Below are 26,605 nucleotides of genomic sequence, written 5' to 3'. Positions count from 1 at the left end.
ACAAGTAGAAATAAAACCTTTCAAAGTGCTTTATGTGACAGATTAATTTTGGCCAAAGATATATCTTATTTTGGTTTCATATAAATTTATGAAATGTGTCCAATATATCAACCTGGTGTATGTACGGTTCCATTTGATGCAGCAACTCATACCCCTGCGAATATACAAAACCAGTCAATATTCAGGCAAGTACATGTCTTGTTTCGAACATAAATCATCCTTGCAACTGCAGTGTTACCTGCTTAAAATAGCGTAGATGGGCATCCATTGTTCCACTCACAGCTTCCAAGAATTCAAACTTTTTCTTGGCCTCAATATTTGAAAGGGCAGTTACCTGGACTTTTCAAATACAGTTCACTTGTATGAACTTGGGGTGGGCAATTAAACTAGATGCACCAATATTACATTTTGTGGCAAATAAGATTGTATCTAAACAATGGTAACATTTATGTCGAAATCAACATGACAAGTGAGTGAAGTCATACATACTAGATTGAAGCGGGCTTGCTCAAATGCTGATCTTGCATTGCGCAATTCCTGCGTTCAAAGTTGAGCAAAATTTATAAACTGGATAACACATCAGTCACACATACACTTTTGCAATGATTTCTACTTAATCATCTGATCCCAATATGTCATACTTACCTCTTCTGTTTCTGAAACAATGTCCATCCTTGTACTTTTTCTCAATGACATAAATTTTTCACGTACCTGAAGTGAAGGCACAGGATTAGAGTTGTCAACAAAAAAGAAAATTTGTCATCTTACTCATCCTAACTAACAGGCCTAATTTCTACACGTTCCAATTTTAAGTGAACGATATATCCATAGCTAGTTAAGTTTGATTCGCATTCCCAAAATAACTGCCTTGGTGTCGGATTCCTTGTGTTTCCTGGCTCTTGATGAAATCTAGTGTCGAACTGGGAGAATTCTCCTTGCCTTTCAGCTATTCTACCAGGGATCAACAATTACTCTGCCCTTAGCAGAGAGGCCAACTTGGACTGTACTCAAAGAACAATAGCAGACAAAGTCCACACCACAAAGAACAATAGTGGGTTCTGTGCATGTACCAGTCTGGTTAGAGCACACCAACAAGCTTACACCGGTGCCCTAATCTTCTCCAAACAAGCCGCTTACTTCAGCTGAAGGATCCACCACTCCAACACTGTAAACAAGCCTAACATATAGGGAGAATACCCCTGTTTTGCCTCGTTGTCCTTAGAGATGACTGCGGCCTGGTTAGGAGGGCCTTTCTAGGCCTCTCAGCCATCTAAACTTCACCTCCCAACTGTTGTTGTAGCAGTCCCTCACTGCGGCCCTATAAACAGAGATATACACCCCAAAACCATGCACAAAACAATCATTAAACTCACCTATAGTCTGCGGCCTGATTTGCAAGGTAAGACTGCTCCAACGTGTCACAAAACAACCCTCAAGCCATCCTTCTTGCCTCCTGCAATGTGGCTAAGAGTTGCGGCTCTTCTTCTCTAAAATCCGCACCCAAAACAGTGAGAATATCTCCACAAACTCGGCTACCTTCTAGACTGCGTAGATACCAACGTATAGGTTAGGGTTGTCCTCCTTGTAGCGTTAGGGCTTCTCACTTGACTGCGTCCTCTTGGTTAGGGCAGACTGTGGCTAGGGCATCCTCCTCCTAGATCTCTCTTCCACTAAGACCCAAAGCGAGTGGAGAGAAATCAAGAGAGAGATGAGTGTGAAATGACTCTCAAGTCATCTCCTTTTATACTAAAACGTTGAGCACATGTGGGTTTATTTGGTTGCTGGCCGACCTTGATGAATTGACTTATAACACAAATAAATTCATAACTCCATGAATACTTATCGGAATAGGATGATCTTTAAATTAATCCTACATCTCTCGATGAGAGGGATCCAAGAAAAATATCAGCGACCATAAATAAGATGACCCACATGGAATTTGGCCCTAGTTGCCAATTTTAACAATATTTCTATCATCCATACAGTTTTTGACAAAAGGCTTCTCAATCTTGACTAAATATATGTCCAAAAATACATCCTCGCAAAGCAATGTTCCACCAAGTTTTCGAGGAAGGGAGGACACAAGAACAGGGAGATGCACAGGAGGATGTCAGGGTGTGTGCGTGTGTGTAGAAACATAATTCAAATTCAATAATGAATATACACCATAAATGATTCAATGAAATAAAAATAGTAAAATATTGTATACATTGATTTAAATTCATTATTCATCATTCTAGAATCTACATTGATTTAAATTCATCATTTATCATTCTAGAATCTACATCAATTTAAAATCATCATTCAATATTTTAGAATTTGATTAGTACTAAGCAAAATAGTAGATACTAATGTTTGAAGACTAAAATAGCAAAATTGAAATTACTCAAACTCAAAAATAGTAAAAAGTGACAAGTCAAAGACTCGGTTTGAGGTTATCATTATCTAGAGCCAAAACTCAAAAGTTAAAACTGAAAATGAATAGTGGACAATGAATCAATGTTATCAGAACCAAAACAGTGATCAAACCACTTGACCCCAAAATCGGGAACCAAAAAATAAAGAAGATTAAAAGAAGGGGACCAAAAAAACGATCAACCAAAAAATACATAAATATTCAAATTTTAAGAAAATACGTAAATATTCATGTGCATCCATGAGTCCAAACCACAATACACAACATGCAAAGCTTCTCATATATATTTCAAAGTTTTTCACTAGGGTCATGACAGAGGAGTTCAACAATCACTGCAACCAACTCTGAGGTGTGTGTATATATATAGCAACAGAGAGAGAGAGGGCTTGGTGCTCTTTATTAAATGCTAGTTTCCATACCCTTGTACACAACAGAATCTAATGGAAATGTAGCAATCCCTTCAATCCTAAAATCCTAAAAACCGTTAAGTTTGCTAGATTTGGAGTGAGATCAGGGGGGCCAAACTTGTGAAAGATAGCCAACAAAGTGCAAGACAAATATCTGGAGACCAATTTCTCCAAGTTCCAATAGTTGCGCTTATTTGTATCTTCAAAGGACCATTTTTGTTAAAATCTGAAAGTTCTAAAAGTTCTACAACAATTGTGGATAGAACATAAACTTAAGGATCATATGAAGACAGCCAAGCACATATATGAGACACTGAGAGTTAGGTCCAATGACCAGGGCAAAATCCATTAGGGGAAAACCCAATTCTTCTTCTATTATATTTCTTCAATTTTTTAACAGAGTATAGAGAGAGAGAGAGAGAATAAGAATGAATAAAGTCACCAATGTTTGATCAAATTGCAGTTGAAGTGCTCTTGCTCTTTGCTGGAAAATCTCCTCCGCTTGATTAGATCTTGCCCTACAAACTTGCTCCTGCTCTTCCCTTGCTCTTACTCTTCACTTGCTCTCACACTTCTCTTGCACACACTCAACTCTAGCTCTCCTTCTTCACAATGAACATGTTACTCTCAACTCTCACTTGCTCTTGCTTAAATAGATGAGAAAGGAGAGTTACAAAATGAATTCATTCCTTGAGCCAATAATAGGAGAATTGAATTCCATGAGGGAGGAGTTACTTGAGGAGAAGTGTAACTCATCCCAAGAATAGAGAGAGAGGTACACTTGTCTTGAGGAGTTACAATTCAAATTAGGGAGAGAGAGAGTATTTGGTGAGAGTTACAAATCGAATTGAATGAGGGAGTTACAAGTGCATTTAATGAGTAGCAGTTACACTTCTGTTATACATTGAATTAGAGAGGGAGAGTTACATTCTCTTAAGTGTGAAGTTACTATTTTATTCCAAGAGAGAGGTTCAATTTGCCAAGTAAGAGATTCTCAATTTAATTTACTTATTTCATGAGAGAATTCGTTTTTATTAATCCATTAAAGGTGAATGACTTTAGACTATTTTATAAATAATAGTATCATAATAATAATAATACTAGTAAGGATAAAAATATTAATTCTTGACTTGTATAATCATGATTGATTTGATTTTAAAGTGGATTCCATATGTCGAGATCATCCTTGATTATTTAGACATGACTTTCTATTTTTTGAAAGTCACTTCCAAATTGAGATGTTACTTAATATTTTTGGAAAGTCATATTAGAATTGTTAGAAATGAAATTTTATTATATGTGGTTCAAACGGAACTGAAAGATATGATTTCTTTTAGGAGAAATTCATCCCTAAGCTATCAAATTTTAACAATTTTCCCTAGTAAGGGAGCCCATGATTTCTCTGAGAAAAATTAATAAAAAGAAATTGGAGGGTTAAAATAATTGTTGTTCTTGTCTAATTTTTTTGGGTTATTTTCTGAAATATTTTTCACTACAATTCATTTACTAGGTAAAATAACTTCTGACGATAAAATAATTGCATGAGACAGTCTAAAACTGGCGCTTGAAAAATAACATGGTATCATAGCAAGAGCAAGCTATGTGAGGGAAACATCAATGGACAAGGGTTTCAAACAGAAAAACTTTTTTTTATAGCATATTTTCTTATCAAAGGTTTTGTGGCTAAAATCAATCTATTAAAGATGGCATCATCAAATCTGAGATTTCAAGACAAGTTGGAAGGGGCAGCAAACTTCAATTCATGAAAGAGGATCACATTAGTTTTATGGGCAATAGCTTGTGGGAATTCGTTGATAAACAGATTCAAGTTCCTTTGAATCCTACACAAGCACCTGAACACAATCTAAAAGATGTGAAGGTTAGCCCTGAGTGGTTTTACGAAGCAATGGGCTACCTTTGTAACAGGTATCCTTGTTAGAGACAAGCTTCATGATTGGACTAGGTTATGGGACAACTACACCCAAAAGGAGATTTGGAGAATTCGATATCTGGTGGAAAGCATAGAGGTGGAGATGAGGAGAATTTTCTCTTGCTAGGCAAGTAAAGAAGGGCAAGGGAAAATGCAAGCAAAACCAAGGTGGACAAACATCTTCACAAGGAGAGAAAAAAGACATGTGCAAAGTTAAGTGCTTTGCATGTCATGAGTATAGTCATTATGAAGGATAGTGCCCAAACAAGAAGGGAGGCAAGAGGAAGACATCAACGGTTGCATCAACGCATATGATGGCAGTGTCGAGAAGTATAAGGCGAAATTCGCGGCTAGAGGGTTCTCCCAAAAGGAGGGAGTAGATTATGAGGAGAATGTTGCACCTACCACTAAATATGCATCTATTAGGGTGGTCATATATATTGCTTCAGAGAAGGGCTGGAGGGTACATCTAATGGATGTGAAAACTGCTTTCTTCAATGGGGTAATTAAGGAAGTAGTGTATATTTAACAACCTCAGCTATTTGAGGTGCATGAGAGAGAGTTCCATGTATGTAGATTGAAGAAAGCCTTATACGAATTTAAGCAGGCACCTTGTGCATGGTACTCTAGGATTAATGTACCTAGTTGGGTTGGGCTTCACCAAGAGTGAAGAGGAATCCAACCTTTACTATGTACTTATGATGGTGAGCCGTTCATCCTAGTACTTTATGTTGATGATCTCTTTCTAACAAGATCAGAGAGGCTCATAGGGATGTGTAAGAAGGACCTTGCTTTGGAGTTCGAGATGAAGGATATTGGATTGACGCAATACATTTTGTGACTAGAGGTGTGGCAGCAGCAAGGAGAGATTTTCATTGGATAGGGCATGTATGCCGTTGAGATTTTGAAGAGATTCATAATGGAGGATTGCAAGCCTATGTCTACACATATGATTACTAACTTGAGGACACAGATGCTTCCAAAAGTGAGTTGGTGGATCCCACTTTGTATACGCAATTGATTAGGTCACTGAAGTATCTGGTCAATACTAGATGAGATATATATTTTATTATGAACACATTCTGCCAATTTATGGTGGAGCCAAGGAGGGTTCCGTGGGTGGTAGCAAAGCATGTTTTTAGGTATCTTTGTGGTACAATGGAGTTTGGACTAAGTTATGTCATAGTTGGTGGAGTGTTGTGCAGGGCTACATAGATTCGAATTGGGATGGGAGTTCAGTGGAGAGGAAGAGTACTTCTTGATGTTATTTTAGCTTGGGGTCAGCAATGTTCTCACTGTTTAGTAGGAAGTAGCACTCCATGGCACTTAGCTCACAAAGGTCGAATACACGGTAGCGAGTCTGGCAAGTTGTGAAGCCATATAGCTTCGCAAGATGCTAACAGGATTGTTTGGTCTTTAGATGGAACCTACAGTAATCCAATGTGATAACCAAAGTTTTATCAAGCTTTCAAAAAATACAATATTTCATGACAAGTCCAAGCATATAGATATCAAATTCCACTTCATCAAACACAGGGTCAAAGTGGTGTTGTGAGATTGCAATAGATATCCATAGAAGAGCAAGTGGTAGATATTCTCACCAAGCCCTTAGTGAAGGGAAAGTTTGCTTGCTACAGGGACAAGCTAAGGGTGGTGGAGGATCCCTTCCTTGCTAGGAGGGAGTGTTGATTTTTTTGCAACTTCGGAAGGTCTTCTGCATGCAAAAGAAGTCCTCTTTAGGTGGATGTTCAGGAGAATTCTTTTAAATTAGGAAAATTACATTGATTAATTATTTGATTAATGTATACTTTGGGCTAATGTATTTCTAAGGATAAATAATTAATTACTTAGGTGACTTGGATCTAATCTCCACCATTGATCAAAGAAAGCTAGGATTTAATCCTAGCCCTCAATCACTATGGAGATTATTGATTTGGCCTATGGAGAATTATAAAACCAACCTAAAGGAGAGGATGGAGTCACACAAGAGAAATTTTGAGAGAGATATTTGGCGAATGAGAGATTCATATGCTGAATAAATCAGAAAAATGTAATATTCCTAATTAGCCATGGCTAATTGGAATATTCGATTTTGTCCAAACTTTGCCTTCTACAGTTATTTGTAAATAATAATAAAAAGTGAGGAAGGGGGACATAACTCACTTTTAGAATAAAAAGTCACTTCCTAGTAGCACAACGTTGTGATTTAAAGGGGAGCCAAGGGGGCCAAAGGGGGACGCAGAAATGGAGCCCACGCAGACACATGGAGGGACTACGCAGGAGGGAAGACACACGTGGCAAGAGGGGAATCACGCAAGAGGAGGTGAGCCTTGGGATTGAGAGAGGAGCCCCCTCACTTTGATCATTCTATTATGATCATTTGTGATAGTCATTTCGACTTAGAGCACACTGGCTATTTAGATAGTCTGCAGCACTGTTTAGTGCATTGATGTCTCCGTTCAGAGATCTCACCCTTAGCCCCGGGGGACTTCGAGTGCCTGCTCAGGCAAGGTATTTCCATTAGCATTTCAACAGTAGCTTCATCAGCATTCCAGCAGCAGTTTCATCAGCGTTTTGGAGGACTACGCAGCACTGGGAGAGGGACGCAGTTCTTTCTGGCAGGAGTCTGGGTTGAGGGTTTTCCGTAGGATTTGTGTTGAGAGATTGAGCAGGGGATCAGCCCTTGCATATTGGAGAGTTTTGGCAGAGATTTCAGGCAGATTTTTGAAGGGTTTCATTCAGTAGCAGCACAGAACCCCAAGGGGGTGATTTTCGAGGGTCAGCCATTTCAGAAAAGCTTTCTGAGTTTTTCTGGGTTTCTTGAGTAGAGTCTAATTCCAAAGTTTCAGCCTTTTCCGAGGAGGAGAGCAGCCCCAAATCCTCATTTGATTTCTAGCAGCAGCAGCATCATCGCAATTTCCCAGCAGCTTGGACGCAGATCAGAGAGGGGCCATTCCTTCGCTATTCTGAATGTATTTCTTCACTTGCCTAGTGCAAGTAAAGGTGCCATCTTCCTGATCACCTCCTGTACTCATTTTATTACTCAGTATAATAAAATGGCTTAGCATTCTCTTTGCATTTCTTGTGTATCTGCTTATGGTTTATATATTGTATCATTGTTATTTGTACCTCTTTGAGCATTCTCGGCTATTATACCACTTGTGTGTTTCTATTATACTCTTAGACAGAGTCTGGAAAGGGCCAGGTAGCCTCCGGATCTTGTTCTCTCTTTAGAGGCGACATATCTGGTAAATACCCTCCCAATCCATCTCTGGTTGGAGTTTGCTTGTGTTTGGGGTATATTCCTGATAAGGGATATTACAAAAAATGTGTAGCTGAGAGGTCGATTGATCACAATTTTGAGGTGTATTGCACAAGAGGAGGGTCAAAATTCGCTTGAGGATGAGGCTGAGGCATGTCACAAGCTTGGAGAGGCTAAGAGGGTCAAGGCCAAGTTTGTGGAGTGGTGATGCAAGTGCAGGGAGGCCAAGAGGATTGAGGCCACACTAGTGGAGGGGCCAAGCAGATTCAAGAAGGCTAAACTTGTTTAAAACAACTAGCAAAGTGCAGGACAAATTTCTGGGGGCCGATTTTGCCAAGTTCTATTTGCTGTATTTTCTATGAATTTTCAGAGGGCCATTTTCCTTGGTAAGGGAGTCTGTAATTTCTCTAGGAAAGTTCAATGAAGAGAGATTGGAGGGTGAAAATAATTGTTATTCTTGTTTGATTTTTTCTGGGTTATTTCCTGAAATATTTTCCGTTGCTATTTGATAAGTTAAAGTGCCAAAGAATTTTCTATTTGTAGCTTTCAGATTTTATTTACAACGAAAAATTTGTTTACTGGGTAAAATAATTTCTGAGGTTAAATATCTGCATGAAACATTTAACCTGAAACTGGCACTTGAAAAATAACATCCTAAAATAATGAAAACTATTAAGTCTATTGGATTTTGATTGGGATCTAAAATTCTTCTTTCTCCATATAAAATCCAATGAGGATGGACCGCACTCAAACATCCTGAAACAATTAATGGTAATGTTAAAATTTTAAGAAAAAGATCACAGGCGACATTGAATGTTGCCTGTCACCTTTTACTTTAAAAATTTAACATTACCATTAGTTAAATAGCATTAGTAAGGCCCTAGGGTTGAATATCAAGCTTTCACTATCATAAATTATTGATTTTAGGCAAAATTAAGGGGGAATGTCCAACCCTTACCCCAAGCGCCCCCCACACCCCAGGAGCATGGAAAATGTGGGTAGAGCGCCCCCACCTTGGGTTATGCATCCTCGTGGAACATTGTCACAAAGTCAAACAATTTACTTGCATATTTTGCTATGACTCTCTAACACACACTGCCTCTCACACTCTTGTTCTAAAGCCCAACTTTTGGAAAGGCATATAGAGTGCTACATATATGCTACTTGCAGATGCCATGAGCACAAAACTATTTATACTTGAAATATTTGTATTAGATATCCAGGAGCAAAGTTATCCTAGTTAGCTCCAACATAATATTCATTTTGAAATGGCCACTAACAAGGAAAAAGGAAATAAAGGATTCGCAGACCTGATCATAATGAACAGTAGCTTTGTCAAAGCGCTTCCGGACCTCCTGTATTATATTTCCCAAGTACGTCAGTATAGTCTCCACCAATGTTCAATCAAGAAAACAGAGATAGTCATCTATAACTAGAATAAAGATGATATACCATTCAAGCTGTATTCCTACATAAAATTTGCAACGTCTTTCATGTATAGAGAAGGTCCAGAGGGCCTAGAATGAACATTGGTTCTCAGAAAAGAATCAGAATTGGATGTATTGCAATGATTTGACTGTGAATCACCCAATTTTTACCTCTCTACATAACTTGTTTGTTATGTGAGAATTTTATAGCTTTAGCCAAAAAACAATGATTAGACCAAAAATGAATGTTATCATGCAGCTTTTTCACCAAGGTCTGCACTTCATCTATGTTAGATTAATCCTCCCTAGAAAATTCCACATAACACATTGTTCAGAACCCAGCTACATTTGTAAAGCAAACCACTGCCGGTCATAGGACAATTGAATTAACTAAAGAACAGTGATCATGCTAGTTACAACAAATGCATACTACAGATGTGGGAAAAGAAAATATGGATTAAAAACCTAAAAAAACTGCAAAAAAAGGCATGTAGCATCTAACTGCTGGATATTCTCTATGCTGGTTACAGAAAAATATGCAAAGACAATTTTGCTTTCCAACATGAGCAGGTTTACTGGTTTTAACACTCCTTTGGAGAATTACAAAATGCATGGAAATTATGATTCATCCCACTTTCTACCACTATTCTTTGCATTTTATTTCTCTTTGCGTTCAACGAAGGGAGAGTGTTTCACTTCATTGCCAATCTGCAGAGAAAGTATCAGATAAAAGTACCTTCACATCCTGTAGATCAACAGTCACAAACTCCATCAACCTGTCATTTAACATATGCTCCACCTGAACAGGAGAAAGAAAACAAGATTTTCATGCAGTCAATCAGATGTTGATCATGTGAACCAAGACTTCACTAATAATATGCACAATTGCAAGAAAGACACAATGAAAGTTTCAGGTCAATTCTTCCAGCAAAATCAAAATTGGTGAATGGAATTATGGAACCCTTCTTATTGCAATAAAATAAGTTAATAACCCCTCTTAACCATGATTATATAGTAATATTTAATATTTCACCTTTTTGTAGAATCATGAAAGCAGCATACGAATGATTTCCTGTGCTTGCTCATCTCAAGCTAAGTTTCTCAGAAAAGTTACACACTGGTTGGATGAAATAAATGAATCATGGTCCAAAAAAATAAATGTTGCCACTATTGTAAAAGTAAACAATAACTGGAAACTTGCAGGTGTGTCATAAATGTTAAATCTACAAGAATGAGCACCTAAATAATCACGTATACATAGACCTGACATCCCTATGTCACAGAAACTTGGGCCTCAACGACTTGCTACTCTACTGGAAATGTTTCTGTCATGGAAACTTGTACAAAACACGAAGAAAACAGCCCAAAAATGTTTCCCAGCCATTTACTCTGAGAAATTTCAGGAAATGCCCAAATTAATGCTAAAGTTTGTGTGATAATTAATGCTACTAAGAATGCCTCTGCAAGGGCATACACAGATCGCATTGCAGCATTGACTGCAATCAGGTAGGCTGCCTTGATTTATGTATTCATGCCTTTTGTATAATATAAGAAGCATCTTTTCAATTAAAAATATTTCAGGAAATGTTTTCTAGATGATTGCGACAAGTTTCTTTTGCACAAGTCTTTCTGGCCCGAAAAATTGGTTCACTTTATTGTTTTTCCGTGTGTGGTGTGAAAACCGCCCCAAAGTATAAAACAGAAATGAAAAAAACACAGAAAACGTGGATAAAACAACATAAGAAAGTAAAGTTGTATCTGCTATTATGAAAATTCCACAATTTTTCAGCCATGGGATGCAAGCTAGGTTGGTGAAACGGGGCATTATTACAGCCCTCAGCCAGGCCAAACTCCTCAAGAAAGCAGCGGGTTTGCCTCAGAGCTGGCATGTTCCTGCAAGGTGGCTGTTGGTAAGTGGTAGAGTTGTGGTTATTAAGTTAGGCCTGGCCTCATACCTCATGCCTCCTAAATGTCAACAATGTCCCACCTCTTGATAGATGGTGGATACTCAATAAATATAGGTAATTTGAAACATCTTCAGTCATTAAATTTTAAACCCACAATTTTTTGCTAATAATTAAAAATATCTAAAATTATATTTACATGTAAATAAAATTATATGTTATATTTTTAAGTGCTTCCTTTAAACTCTAGAAGCATTACAATTGACGTGATTATGTCAAACACCAGAAGCAGCCTTTTGTCATAAACAAGAACACACTGAATGGGTGAACCAATAATCACAAGCTCCTTCCTTCAGCTATGTTGTCATGATAGTGCGTACACTTCCATCAAAACCACCAAGGACTTGCACTAGTTCCCAACCACTTATTCAAGGCTTTGGAGGAATTGAACCTTCATGGGTGGCCTTTGATCCACAAACTGCTGTGGATATTCCACCGGACAATGTCACTACAGATCTAATAAAACTATATTTAAAAATCTGAAACTACACTATTAGGGTTTTATTTCTCTTTAGATTTCTGAATCTATAGATTACTGCTAATTGTGTATGCATGCAAATTAAAATTATGCAGAAAATAGAGAACAGCAAAATAAAAACTCACAAAACCATGATTTGGTACAAAACATAACGTGGGAAATCCTTTTGGGAGAAAACCCAGCTAGAAGGTGAGGTCACTTTGCTCTCTTTCTCTAAATAGAAAATGGTTGCAAGTACAAGAAAGTAAGTGTTGAATGGGATTGTTATTGATGCCAACGTCGGTTCTTGAACTCTCTTAATATCTGTCTAGATTGCATTAATTGAAGCTCCAATGGTCAAGAAGCCCTAGAAAGCCCTAGAAGCCCCGCACTTGTTGATGACTTTGAGGATGAAGATCAATGGATTTGCTCCTATGACCAACATCACTGGATGCTCCTTGTCGTGACGATTCCAACAATATATGGCATGCCTTGTGGCTCCTCATGGTTTGAAAGATATGCTTTTTGGAAGGTCAAAGCCCCCTTGTTGTGGTCAAAGTCCCCAAGTGTGGCAGCTCATCAGTTGAAGACCAAGGAGAAATTTCATTAAAAATTGAATTAAATATGTTGTAACTAGTGACCAATGTGCTTGTGGGGTTTCGGGTTCATGTCAAAGTCAATCTCAAGTATTTCTCCTTGTTGATCAAGTCAGCCTCACATTATGGCTCTAAAAGACTTTCAAATGTCAAGGTCAAGTATGGCTCCCTGCCAGATCTGACTTCAAAGCACTCCCTTGAAGATGGGAGTATGGAGAAGAATGCTATACTACCTCTCAAAATAACTGTTGATGATATACTGTACTGATTATCCACATGATGCCAAAAGTTGATCTGAGCACTGATTTGGAGGTAATGATGCCACAGGGCATAAATAGCAGGAGAATAAGGTATGTCCGGGAAAAATCAAGCTAAAATGTGGGATAATTATTAATGGCATCAAGGAATTCATCCAGCAGTGAATATAATATGACTTTTCAAGAGGCACTGACAAATTCCAAGCAATCAAGAGGACTCTTACTCATCATTGCTGGAAATGAGTGGACAATGGATGATCATGATGAAGAGTTTTGGGCTGCAGTAGAACTCAGAAAATCTCTTCCAGTCTTCTATTGGTGCTGGAAATCGACAACATGGTGATAGAAGTGGTCTACAATGGAGGGTTCTATGCTCAGCTATTTTAGCTTGTTTCTCAAGTCCAGGAATATTATGCTCTAAGTCTAGTGAGTTCTGTCTATATTTTGTCATTGCATTCTAACTATATGTTTGATAGGAATGAGCTGAGAGCTCCCTTTTATGGATTATACACATTTCTGGAGGCTGTTACAAAGCCTACAATTGAAACTGCCTCTTGTATCTTCAGTCTTCAGACCATAATAAAACCAAACAATTATAATCTTTCAACAGATATTTACAGTGATAAGCCAGTGGAGCCAGGTTCAATCATTCTGGAGAGCTTTTCCATTTAATTATACTCCTATAAAACAGATGGCCATCGATGTATGCAATCTTACTATTTCTGTTTCTTTTTTAAATACAATTAATCAATGACAAGCAAACCAGTCACAAAATGATTATAAAAACTCAGCTAAATGCTAAACTGTTTTTTCCTTAAACAGCAGTCACTAACACTAAACAATAAATAGAATACTACTTTCTTAGATTTGCTCCTATCAAATATAAAAACATCAGTGAAAAACGAAAAAAAGAAATGAACATAAAAATTTACCTGGGACCGAAGCACTTCCTTGTATGTCCCTATCTCACGCAGAGCAATAGTGAATTTTGTCATCACAGGCCCTGTGACAAAGATGAATCAAAAAATTAAATGACTAATCCCAAATTCATGGGCAGCTCAAGTCCAGTGCATTATATGCTATATTAAGGAGATCCAATATATCCCTAATTCCCAGTTACATCAACATACCTCTTAATATTATCACATTAGTACATTACATGTCATTTGTAACCATAAATATTTCTTTAGCACTTTAAATGAACATATTCATGATAAAAAATAGTGGTTTGTTGAGAAAAGTTGACAGAGGCCTTTGCAAAGCATTTACCTTCACCAACAGGTGCGTACAAAAACCTGCCTCAAAAACTCTCACCTTTGAGACTTCATATTATCTAGATACCAAAGGATGAAGCTAACGGCACATCCAGGTCAAACAGAAACTTGCCCATCAATTTATTTTCATATCATTTTACACATGCTTTGATAGCAGACAAGATCAATAAACAAGTTTTTCCATAAAGACCTTATTTATTTGATTATAATAAATTGAATATTAAGTACAGCAGAAACCCAATAGCAAGAAATCAGATAAATAAACATCTTAATCATGAATAAACAAAGTGAAACAGCATTTGTATTGTTACCATTGAATTCACCCACGGTGAATTCAAGTATTATGGTTCATGAGCACATTCAATATTAGGCTGGCCTCTGGACTTCTTAGTCCATCTTGATTTTTTGGCATTGATGGTTCATGAACACAATTTGTATAGATTCTATAGCCATGATCCTTACACCAGAGTTGTTAGATTTCAGTTTCCAGGGTTTCAGTAACATCAGTGTTTTAGCAGGTCTTTGGTTCAGGCTTGCAGAGCTTGTAGGATGCTGTATCCATGTTTCTTATTGCCATGAGTCAGTGGAGATTATTTTTGGCGACGTGCAAATGGCTTGTGAGACTACTATGTTTGGCAAGTAGTGAGGGCAAACTCGCATGGCAGATTTGATGGTATATTATTGTTCCTTGTGATCATGAAAATCTATTGGGGCCATTTTCACTGACAAATAAGTCTGATGAGCATGTTTTCAATGACATGCGAGGTGGTAATATTTTTCGTAGTATCTATTTGCCGACATATTATTTATAGTACACGAATCTGTTGCCCTCGTAGAGGGAACTACTTCCAGAGACACCCTTTCAAGAGGAGTTGTGTTGCTGCTTGCATGATATCTCTTGCTCATATTCACCAGACTTGAACTACTCTTTCGCTTTTCTCCTTCAGACATATGATTGTGTTAGCTCGGACATGGTATATCAGTTCCCGTCTCTCACATCTCAGATGACACATGTTTTTACAGTTGGCACACTATGCTTTCATTGCACATCCTATGGCACTTTGGTCTAGAATGTTTACTTCACTTACTGTGCCATGTCCGTGTGTATGGGTTTGACACTTAGACATGTTATAACTTCAAAGCTAGTTGTAAAAGTGGTAAATATTAAAATGAGATCTAATTACACTTCATAACATCAAAGATTTTACTATCTGCCTCATTGTACCATGAGGGACATAATTATCCTTTAGAACTGTTATCAAGTCTCAAGTCAAGTTGTACTACGATGAATCTCGTTAAGGTAGCATGTTTCACATCTTAACCATACTTGACACTTTCCAATTTTCCCCACAACACTTCCATCCCATTCATACAAAAATTATTCCCAGCCATGTTTGATTTGTCAGTTGTCATTTACAAAGGTTTAAAAGAGAGCCTAAGTCAAATAAGCCAAACACGCTAGAGGTGAAGAGCAAATAAAATAGTTATGAGCAAAAAATGATAAAGACTGAGCTATGTGACCTCACTATGAGGTCAATGCCCATGCTTGTCTATGAATATGTAAAGAAAAAGGGACTTGATAAATGAAAGAAAGAAAATGAACAAAGAAAGAAAACAAAAGAGTATTAAGAAACAATTTCAAGGAAATGGTAACTCAAAGCTAAAGCTCCCTCTTGAAGGCTTCTATATTAAATCCTAGCTCATGAAATCTGGTCAAAGTTCAAACAAGTCACCTACTTATAACTTAGTGATCTAGGAACTACCTATTGTCTTAGGATTTGTCGCATGTATAAAAGTTAAGGTTATCCTCCCAGTATAGAACTTAGGCTTGTCACATGTATAAAAGTTAAGGTTATCCTCCCTGTATAGAACTTAGGCAAATTTTTAAAATAAACTTGTGTTATGTTGTTGCTAGGGATCCATTTACAATGCCTCAAGATCCATGTTCTATTTACAATGCCTTGAGATCCATGTACTCATATTGAAATTGGTGACACAGCATTGGGATTTGTGATCTTGCTTTGGATCCATTTACCTGCATACATCCATATATCTACATTAGGATCCATTTACTTCATTGGGATACATATCACTACTTTGGGATCCATGGCACTGCATTAGACGATGACATGGACTCCACATCAAAATCATTTTCCATGTGGACAATTATTATAGAGTCCTTGCTTTGCTAAATCATTATTCCCATATGTGTGGCTTATTGTGCTTCATTATCCACACGTGTGAGGTTGTTTATGGGGTGGTTGCAATTAGTTATATGTTGTTACAATTGACCACTTTATTGGGGGGAGCACCTAGCTTGAGGTGTCGTGTGTGCCATTCATCTTGAGAGCATTACATTTGATGTCCCACATGTACGCCATTGACATCATCATTTTGTGGGGAACATTTCACTTTGAGATAATATATTCCTTGCTTCATGAGGTTTGTATTAGCACATTGTATTTACCCATTGTATAATGAGGTGCCTTATCTATATAAGGACTGAGGAGGGTGCCTCCTCATTTGCACTTGTTGGAGAATATTGAGAAAGTCTTGTCTACTTTTTCTTTTGTTGTGTTCCTACCTTTTCTTAATTGTGTTCAAGGGTAAATTTTAAGGAATTGTTTTTTTCAAGTATGTTGGAGGAAGGAACCAATGCAACGTCAAAGAAGGGCACCATGCTCCATTGAGAAGGGAATTGAGGTATAGTGTCTCTTACCCAATTCCTTGTAATCATCTATTTTTGTTTCTCTTGCATTGAGTGTGAACAGCCTAAGGTTCTACCCTCTTGCATTAGGCCAAGGTTAGAGTTCATCGTGTAATACTTGGGAATGGTTTTTTTAAGGCCCATCCCCGCAACGATACTTGAGGGATAGTCAATGCCCATAAGGTAATCCTTCTTGGTGCCCATGACTTTGCCAACATAGACATAGAATCACACTCAAGAGTGTATCTAGTGACCCCATAGCCCATTGATAGGCACCGGTCTTCATTCTCAACTTTTGCAATGAAAAATATAAATTATTTTCCTTTCATTTTCTGTTTTTAAAGTTGAATTCTAGCCAAAGTGGGTAATTTGCTTGACCGCACTTATTTGGGTTAAAATCCACCCTCCAAGACTGCACAAGCAAGGTAACCAACAATATTGCAAGTACCAAATTGTAATGCTCGGCATGCAACAACATTTTAATTGAACAAGACTAAAACATATTTTAGGTCTAGACCCTACTTTAAAAGGCACCATTGCTTAAATGCATCATCATCTAACATTCATAGTAAGAAAGCCAATGCCAGTTAATTCTTTAAAACCTTTTTGCTTGTCATTTCCCTAAGCACCTATGCCTTTATCTCCTTGCCTTGACTAGAAAATAAGACTTACGCATCATCTTTATTTATTGACTCCATCTCCAAGAAATTATCCATCCATAATGAATTATTTCCTTAACTTTCTTCTATTTTAAACAATTTTTCAAGAGGTGATTTGTCCCTCTCCCTCGCCTGGTCTATTCCACGATTCTGTCGTCAGCTACTAAGTGGGTCTGAAAGCCCAATCGGGCTGTGAACCCCCTTTTTTCTTTTTTTCTTTTTTTAATTTTTTTAACTTTTAAAAAAATTGAGTTTGGTCATCTTGATCTTCAACCAACTGCACTGTACATTGTACGGCTCTCGATCTCAGCCCCCCTTTAAAAATTTATTTTCCCTATATGACCGCAGCCAAAACCTAGCTCTAGGGATCCTGTACAAACCTGCCACCCTGAGATTGGTTCTCAGAGTCTATTACTCTAATACCATGTTAGATTTTCTTGCAAACCTAGCACCTGACACTTGCTTACTAGTTGATTATTGATCTATTGATTAATTGCACAACTACATTCATTAACATAATAAATTCAATGGACGCAAAATATATCAATCTCAATTACGAAATAGATGACACAAAAAATTCTACCTAATCATAGTTCTTCATTAACTTTCAAAACTTACTTGGGATCTCGTCCTAGGAAAATGGCCCAACTGAAGAAATATATACAACAATTGTAACTGGTCTAGTTGATCAAGCCCTCCTTCATTGATCTGGAACTCCTTGCTACCCTCTTCCTTCGATCCAACACACTCACTGAGATGCCTCTCTCAATCTTGTGTTGTTGTATGGTGTGTCTTCTCCTTCTCCTTAGCCTTGCTTTTATAAATTTACATTGAACTATATCCATAAACCTAATCTCCAAAGGACGATCGAGATTAGATCTCGCCTCACTTGAAATAAAAGGTTGAGAACTTGAGATTAAAACATAATGACTAAAATATATGCTATACTTTATCTAATATTCTTTAGCTCAATTAGCCAACATCATGTGTTTTTCCTAAGTTAGACTTAGGCTAAGTTACAAATGCAACATGTTCACACTTGAGCAAGTGTTCTATGGAGACTTTGTGTTGAGCTTGGGGCAACGATAGGACGAACTTCCCCATTGGAACCAAACAGCCCTAAAGGAAGCCCAACTGCCCCAAAGAGAATTCAAAAGGAAGAAAGAAATATTATTATTTAATATGACACAAAATTTGGGCAAAGAAATCATTAAAGAAAAATATATTATTCTGAATAAAATTTGAATTTATGGTTTCTCCCTCCAAAATATGTCAAGCTGGCTTGACCTTTTAAGGCATCTTAAGTGTATATAAAAAGAGGGTCTATTTATCTCCAAATATGGAATTTGGATCTCACAATGGAGAAGGTATGAGGTTACTTTATTAAATCGTGTGAAAATTTGTGGCTAGTTTTTACTCTAAGGCTCGATTATATAATGTTCTTTGTGGTTTGCTTTGATATGTGAGGCTCGCACTCTGTCTCTGTAACCATTATTATATTCACAGTATGACTCGCATAAGTTTATCTGAGCTACATTATGACTCGCATAAGTTTTTTCTGAGTGGCTCACTAGATCATATTGTGGCTTGTTTTCTATTGAATCGTATGACTTTTCTATTGGCTTGTATGACTTTGCTTTTCTATTAGCATGTATGGCATTGCTTTCTATTGGCTCATCTGGCTTTGGTTTTCTATTGGCTCGTATTTGTCAGTGGTGTCACTCTAGCATTGCTACATTGTGGCATTCGCATCACATTAATAGCGAGTCGTATCGCATCAGTGGAATCACATTATACAGTATGACATCGCATTATATAATATGACATGGCATTATACAGTATGGCATCGCAATCCTCACAGTGGCTAGTTCTTGGCATTGCTAGACTTGCAGTGACATCGCTTGGACTTTCAATGAATCGTTCTTGGCATCTGTGACATCGCTTGGACTTTTGTGCATCGAATTACCTCACAATGGCTCGTTCTTGGCATTAGTGACATCGCTTGAACTTTTGTGCATCGAATTATCTCACAGTGGCTCATTCTTGGCATCAATGACATCACTTGACTTCTATGGTTTGCATATGATCTTTGAAGATTGCATTCTAAATGGTATCTCGCATTGTTGATGTTGTTGTTCTCTCTACATAATTGCTAATGATGTTATAATCTTATGGGGTGAATGTAATGTGTAAATGATGAAAAAGTTTGAAAATGCAATTATCTTTAGCAAAGAACAACCTAGCCCTAAAAATTAACAAGGTATCAGAGTTGGGCTGAAGAAAAAACATTGAGATCACCCCCATGAAGACACCTATGATGAATTTCAAGAGCAGAGTGAAAGGGATGAAGATGGTAGAGACCTAAAAGAATGCTAGGGTTTGAAGAAAACCCTAGGGAAGCCTTTGTTCTTGCAAATAGAAGCTAGGGTTTGGGAGAAACCCTAGGAGTGGTCTTGATATGGAAAAGGCCTTAGTATGATTAAGAATTTCTTTATATGATATGATTTATGAGAAGTTATTAAGTTACTTGGGACAAATTCAGAGAAACCCTAGGTGAGGATATGATGCAAGATCTAGTGGTCATCAATAGTTGAGCTTGGCCACTGATGAAGGAAATTAAGATGGCGCATTTCTTCTGCAAAACAATATTGACATATTGGACAGTTGCGACTCATGGAGGCAGGATCAAGAGGTAGCTAGTTCAGGAAGAGTAAACGCCATGACGGAGCTGGTGCAGAATAATGAAAAATCTATTCTCATATTTGGAAAAGATAGACAATCCTACCTCATCATCAAGTACACTTTCATTATGCTTATTTATTCTGCCATTATTACTCTTGCCCTTGTCCTAGGGTCATCAGGTGCAGCAGACAAATGTGAGGACCAAGTCCTCTATATCAAGATTGAGAAGAATGATGAGCCATCCCATGATTAGCGTGGCACTTGATAAATGGACAAGAGGTCAAACCTTGAAGGAAGGATGCTGTCTCTAAGGTTGATTTCTCTGGTTGAAGAGGTTTCCTATTCAGAGGGAGTAGACTGTCAAGTTGAATGCAACTGTTTGATGAGATGATGAGAACAATATGCCCTTCATGCAAGGATCATTCTAGATGACATGTAGTAGTGTCAGATGCTTCCATGATATCAAGCTCAACAATGATAAGGAAGATATTCTCAGAGGGAGAGGACTGTGATAATATCCTAGCACTTGTTGCCAAATGTATGTGAAGATGGTTTCTCCCATGATATTTAAGAAAGTAGCATACTTAAGGCTACTTCAAGGCTTTGAGGCACATGAGATGAGACCCATGATTACAGAATGAAGAAAGTCCCATATGGCCTCAAGAAATTCCCCTGGACATGGCATGCTTAGATTCATGGGCACCTGATGTAGACCCCGACCTCATCTCATCATACCTGAGAGAGTTGACCTTTGAGCCTCAGAAATCTACTTATAAAGAATTGTATCATTGAGATGATGAGGACTTCCTTGTCAAGAGAAGTTTATTGACAAAGATTTGGCATGATGACTTACACTTAAGCAATTGAGAAAGACTCTTCTTCAGATTCACATTTGATGTATCCCATGATGAGCTAGCAATCAGATGAATTCTTGATTTGCAACATGAGCCAAATAGAGTCTGGATATGTATGTTGGGTTGCCAAACATGTGTTGAGATTTCTACATGAAGCTATTAATCATGCACTGAGACACACTACCGAAAACTTGATGGATACACCTGTTGACCACTACGTGTCAACGACCCATAGCAGTACACCCCCTTTTTCGCAAAAGGGATAGCACCTGATCGACGTGTTCCTGCCATCCAGCTATCATCGTCAGCCTGAGGATCATCTTATAATGTAAACCCAGTCTGCATGTGTATAATGTAAATAATCTCAGCAGAGCCGTGTCATGTATGTAATCACCTAGGTAAACCCTTAGTCACCAGGTTTGGCGAATTTGAAGAAATAAGTTCAAAATTCGTCGAACTTCAAACGAATACGAACTTATTCGTTCAAGTTCGCCGAATTTTATGGCGAACTCGAATTTAATGCCAAATAAAATCGATTAAGTTCGTTTTTGGTTCAAAGAAAATCGTTTTGATTCAAACTTTTTTGTTGTTTTAAAAAAGTTTCCAAATCAATTGCGGGCCCGTTTTACCAAATCAATTGCGGGTTTCATTGTTCGTCAGAGGGTTAGTTTCATTGTTTGCGTCGTGCGGACGGTTTCAGTTTGAATCGTTTGATACACAGTTACACTGCCAGTCTACAGACTATCTGGTTTTCATATAGTGGGCGGATCTCCGTTAAAGAAAGCTCTGCGATGCAATAAACTTCATTAGCTGCGAGTGACGTTGGGGGACTTATAACCGGATTGTTGACATGTTTTGGGTGGGTTCGGGTAGGAAAGAGCAAAAAGTGAATCGCCGTGACGAGAGCTTCCCAACTTTTCCTGCGAGGAAAGATCCTTGCTTTTCTTATATTTCCCTTTTTATTTTCAATGAAGTGATCCTCTCAATTGAGTTTAATATTTTTTTGGGGTCATGCATTGTGCAACTTAATGGCTTTTGATGGTCACATTTTCTATCCAATGAGAAGGCAAGATTTATTATTGTATTTCCTTGGGCACATTGATTAATAAATGGTAAATTTATAGTTATATTTTATCAATATGAAATTTTTAAAAAAGAATTTTTTTATTGGTGGAAGGTTTTTTTTTAATTTAAATAATTATATTTTTAAAAAATTACTTTATTTGAAGTGGTTTGTTTTTTTAAGTGGTTTGTTTGTTATGTTGTATTTTGGGTAAAACTCAATTTGGTGGAGTGTGTATTTATGTGTTTCTAAGGTTCTAATTTAAATAGAAACTTTCTCTTTAATTATTATTTTTATTGGAATTTAATAATGATAATCATTAAGTTATGATTTTTACTATAAGTTCATTTCGAGAATGACTTTGCAAACAAATTTAACATAAAACTAACAACAATATATATATGAAATTGATAATAAATATACAAATTTATTAGTCAAATAATAATGAACTCAAAAACTAGTTTAAAAAGAGACAAGGTTTCAAAGTAAGAAAATGATTTGAAAATGTTTCATATGACAAAGGGCGGTTACCCATGGTTGATGGGAAGTGATTGTCATGCATTTAACATTTAATCAAATTGCTCCAGGGTTATCTATAACCAACCTTCCACTCCATATTTAAGGGAGAAAGAAACTCACAATTGTTCTTAGTATTGAGTAGCCAAAACAAGATGTATGGCTAATGTGCAAATTATGATGAACTTATAATGTAGGTAACACCTCTAGAAGGTTCGTACAACATCAATAGATTGTGGGAACAATGTAACATGCAAGTTTCCCATGAGTTTGACCCCCTCCTTGGACACAAAACTTGTTGGAATTCTATGACATGAATAGAAACTCAACTAAAGAATTATAACGATCAGTGTCCCTTAATATATATACATTTTTTTCGAATTTCTATATGTCGAATTTTATGTCGAACTTTATCGACAAAATTTTAGTTGCTGAACTTTATTCGAATTTCAAGGTCGTCGAACTCGAACTCAAACACGAACTTAGGGCAAACCTAGTTTTCTGGTAACGATCTACATTCTGGGAGGTTTTTTGTCGTCACTGATCCACTCTCGGATGGTCGGTAGAGTTTTCCTTCAGCCTACCCCAAAGCCGGAATGGATTTTGTCACTGGAATCTTAGGGGAGTCCTAGTGCTCTAGATGGAGTCTATGTAAAAGTGATTTGGGAATATTCCTAACTATTTGGTTAGGTTATTTTATTACAAATTGCTTGATCTACTAGATTATATTTGTGTCGCAGAACTGGATAGTCTGTGAGGGTCTTTTGCAAATGGGTTTTCCCCTTTGAAATGTAAAAATGTAAAAAATCATGATGTAAAGTGTCTTGAGGGTTAGACAAATAATTTATCCCCTCCTAGGTCCTAGGTCCTAGGTAAATTTAAGTTTTCCAGAGGTAAAATTCGTGCAACCTTTAAAAAATTAAACCTTAACAGGTCCAGGGACAGAGGTTAATTGATTATTTTGCTAAATTTTATGTCTTAGGTCCCTGGGCTCAAGTCAAAGTCAAAGTTTTGAGGAAATAAATGCAAAATTTTAATTTTTGAATATATTAAAATTCATTTAATTGAAAAATTCGAAATTTCTTCAATATTTAAAATTTCGACGGATGAGATTAAAAGAAATTTTGATCCTCATCAACAGTCGAAATCACTTTGACAAGGATCACTCGAACTAGCCGTTGGAGGATTTATCTTTAAATAGGAGGTCATTTGTCAATCAGTAAAATTCGGTCTTTGAGTCATGTGCTAAGTGAAAGCTTTCTTGTAATTTTTTTTATGAGTAATAAAGGAAGACTTTGGGGTTAATTTCTGCTGGTGTTACTCTTCATGGAAATGTTGTAAGATGTATTATTTTCGTGCGTAATTTCTTTTTTGCCTTTAATAATAGCTTTTGAAGAGCGATTTGAGTACAGGTGTAATGGCCCATCTAAACTAATCCACTATATAAAGTTTTAAACTTTATAATAAAACAGATATGATGAACTTTAAATAATAAATATGATTAAGTTTTATAAATATAAGTTTAAACCTTATAAAATATATAAATTAAACTTTATAAAATATATAAATTAAACTTTATAAAATATAAATTAAACTTTATAAAACTAAACTATATAATAAAAATAAAGAAAATCAATAGAAGCACCCTTATACAAAGGGGACGCTTAAAACCTGCTGGATATTTATAACCGAGCGCATATGAGTTCAGGAAAATATCTGAGAGCCGTAAATGCGTGGAAGGCGTGTCGGGACGAGGGAAGGCGGTGGCTGCAGGTAGGAGGGCGGTCACCGCCAGGCTCGCAGATAAAAACCGGAGGTCTGAACCAAGAGAAGGGGGCAAGAACGGAGTTAGAAACGAGGAGGAAATTCAGCAGTGAGAGAGGTCTGCCATTGGAAGAGCTTTAATCCGTCTGAGGTTCTGGGCACGGGGGACAGTGGGCTTCTGTGAGAAGCTTGCTGGATTGAGCAGCCAGTCTCTGCTCAGTCAGGCTGGGTGGAATTGGTCTCCCTGGGTAATTGGAGCAAAACAGCAGCAGCATCATCAACTTCACGGGATCAGATAGCAGTTCAGGTAAGTGCAAATCAAATTTTTTTATGGTTCCTGCTTTCAAAGTTTATGATTACTACACATGGTATCAGAGCCTGTCGTTCAAACCCTTCGGGACCTCACAGGCCCTACACAGTTAGAATTTCGTATAAACCTCTGTCTAAGCGTATAAACAGCTACCTGAGCATCTGTCTGACGGCTAGAATTTTCAAATCTCTGGTTAAGTGAGCGTGGATGGAACACGTGACCCAGTAATAAACCGAAATTGCTGTGAATTTCTATTAATCCGTAATCAATTTAATTAGTTAAAAGGGTAATGTTTCTAACCACGCAGATGCCAAAGCCCCTGGTATCATCAGACCGAAAATTGCAGAACAAAGACATTTTGTACAGGGATTTGCCCTCGATCAGCGGTTCGAGAACCCTTTCCTCGCGGCGGGGGTTGGCCTAATATTCTCGAGGATTCGTTTTTTTTTTCTGAAGAGCTTGAGAAGATGCGTCTGCCGCGAGTCGAACCCGCGTCTTTCGCTTGAAAGGCAACGGTATTTATTATGCTTTCCGATCGACTGGAAATACTCCGCAGAAAAGCGCATGAGAACGCTTAAATTAGATGTGTTTGTCGGGAGTGGAATCTGGGTTAATCAGAGGAGAATCTTAAAAAATCCATTTAGTGCGTAGTTTAAGGTTCATGCGGTCGACATTGACATTGTGTATGCATTATTTAGGGAAACCGCAGAAGGATTCGATCCATGGACATTGTATATGCATGCGTCCAAGGTTCTGTTTCATTATGATTCGTTCTTTTATTTTTTGATTCACTGATGTAAAGCAGATTTGCCGAGCGTTTACGGCGACGGGAGCGTGTCCGTACGGCACGAGGTGCCGCTTTATTCATCGCCTGAATCTCAACCATAAGAACGGGCACGAACTCAATTTGCCGGCAAGCGTGGACGAACTGCTGGACGCTACGAATAGAAGTCAGTGTTGGAGCGGGAATCGAACTCTCGGCCGACGGCTGCCAATTTTTGAACAAATCTGTCCGATTTCGGCCGACTCTGTTTCCCTCAAATAAATTTACATTTTTAATCTTTATTTTTCATGTAACTCAGTGCATCTAGACTTCTAGTTCTTAGGAAAGATCTGGAATATGGTGAGTTTCTGTGATTTCCAGATTTATAGAGCAGAAATAAAATGAGTCTCTTGGGACTGCTAAGTACATCAGTGTTGAATATGAATAAAAGGATTTCGTTAATATAGAATTATAGATGTGTATGAATCCTCTATGAATCCTATTTCAGTCAAATAGCGTTTTGCATCAACCATTAAAGTATTATGTGCAATTTATAATAATAAAAAAAAAAAAATTGTACTAATTACATCCTTGGACGGAGCCATTTTTGAACAAAACTGGTTCTCGAAATCATAAATCACATTTTATCCTAATTTATTTTATTTTTCTCCGTTTAAATCCAATCTACTTTTATGATACACTGATGAACTGTGTCTCTTCTAGATTTTAATCAGGACATGTCTATGGTAAATTTTACGGCTAAAGGTCAAACTAATATGGAAACTTTATATAGTGGATTAGTTTAGATGGGCCGTTACATAAAACTTTATATAGTGGATTAGTTTAGATGGGCCGTTACAACAGGTATCTTGCTCAGTCACCAGGGTTTGAATGATAATTTAAGTTTTGAATATAATAGCAGGTATCTCTATTAGATCTGAATTTTATTATTGCTTTCTCGCTCTATGTTGACGGTTGAATTGAGTTTTGTAGGAAAATCATTGATTATTAGATCATCGGGCATTCAGGGAAGTTCTCGGCTAAACCAGCCAATCCCGATCCGTGTTTTCTGAAAAGCCCAGTTTGAATTTGATCTCGGGTTTATCATAAGATATTTTTATGGGTGATGCATGAGGGTTTTGAGCTCAGTACCTCTTTTAAAAATTCAAAAAAAACTTAATTTTTTTTTTTGTGCTAAATCGTTAGATTTGGCTATTAAGAGCCTTAGATTATCAAATCTGGGAGCGAAGTTGGACTCATACTCCTCAAATATGATAGATCTATAGATTATTTGTAT

The 26,605-nt window shown here is 37.3% G+C and overlaps 1 protein-coding gene across 2 annotated transcripts in view; it reads right to left on the bottom strand.

Annotated features, from left to right (window-relative positions):
* The window catches only part of LOC149233296 (ADP-ribosylation factor GTPase-activating protein AGD3-like), a 234,193-nt gene that overhangs the window by 138,915 nt on the left and 68,673 nt on the right, over window positions 1–26,605 (bottom strand). For both annotated transcript variants that reach the window (XM_089379727.1, XM_089379728.1), the window contains 7 exons: window positions 13,649–13,719; window positions 10,179–10,241; window positions 9,326–9,370; window positions 646–711; window positions 490–537; window positions 239–334; window positions 113–154 (listed from right to left, as the gene is read on the bottom strand). In XM_089379727.1, coding sequence (XP_089235853.1) covers window positions 113–154; window positions 239–334; window positions 490–537; window positions 646–711; window positions 9,326–9,370; window positions 10,179–10,241; window positions 13,649–13,719 — 431 coding nt within the window. The remainder of the gene's footprint in view (window positions 1–112; window positions 155–238; window positions 335–489; window positions 538–645; window positions 712–9,325; window positions 9,371–10,178; window positions 10,242–13,648; window positions 13,720–26,605) is intronic.

The sequence above is a fragment of the Pinus tabuliformis genome, chromosome J (assembly GCF_031772625.1).
Source record: "Pinus tabuliformis cultivar Carrire ecotype Pingquan chromosome J, CPIR1, whole genome shotgun sequence".
In the NCBI taxonomy this organism is placed as follows: domain Eukaryota; kingdom Viridiplantae; phylum Streptophyta; class Pinopsida; order Pinales; family Pinaceae; genus Pinus; species Pinus tabuliformis.
The sequence above is the reverse complement of the archived record's forward strand: the minus strand, read 5'-3'. Positions and strand labels throughout refer to the sequence as shown.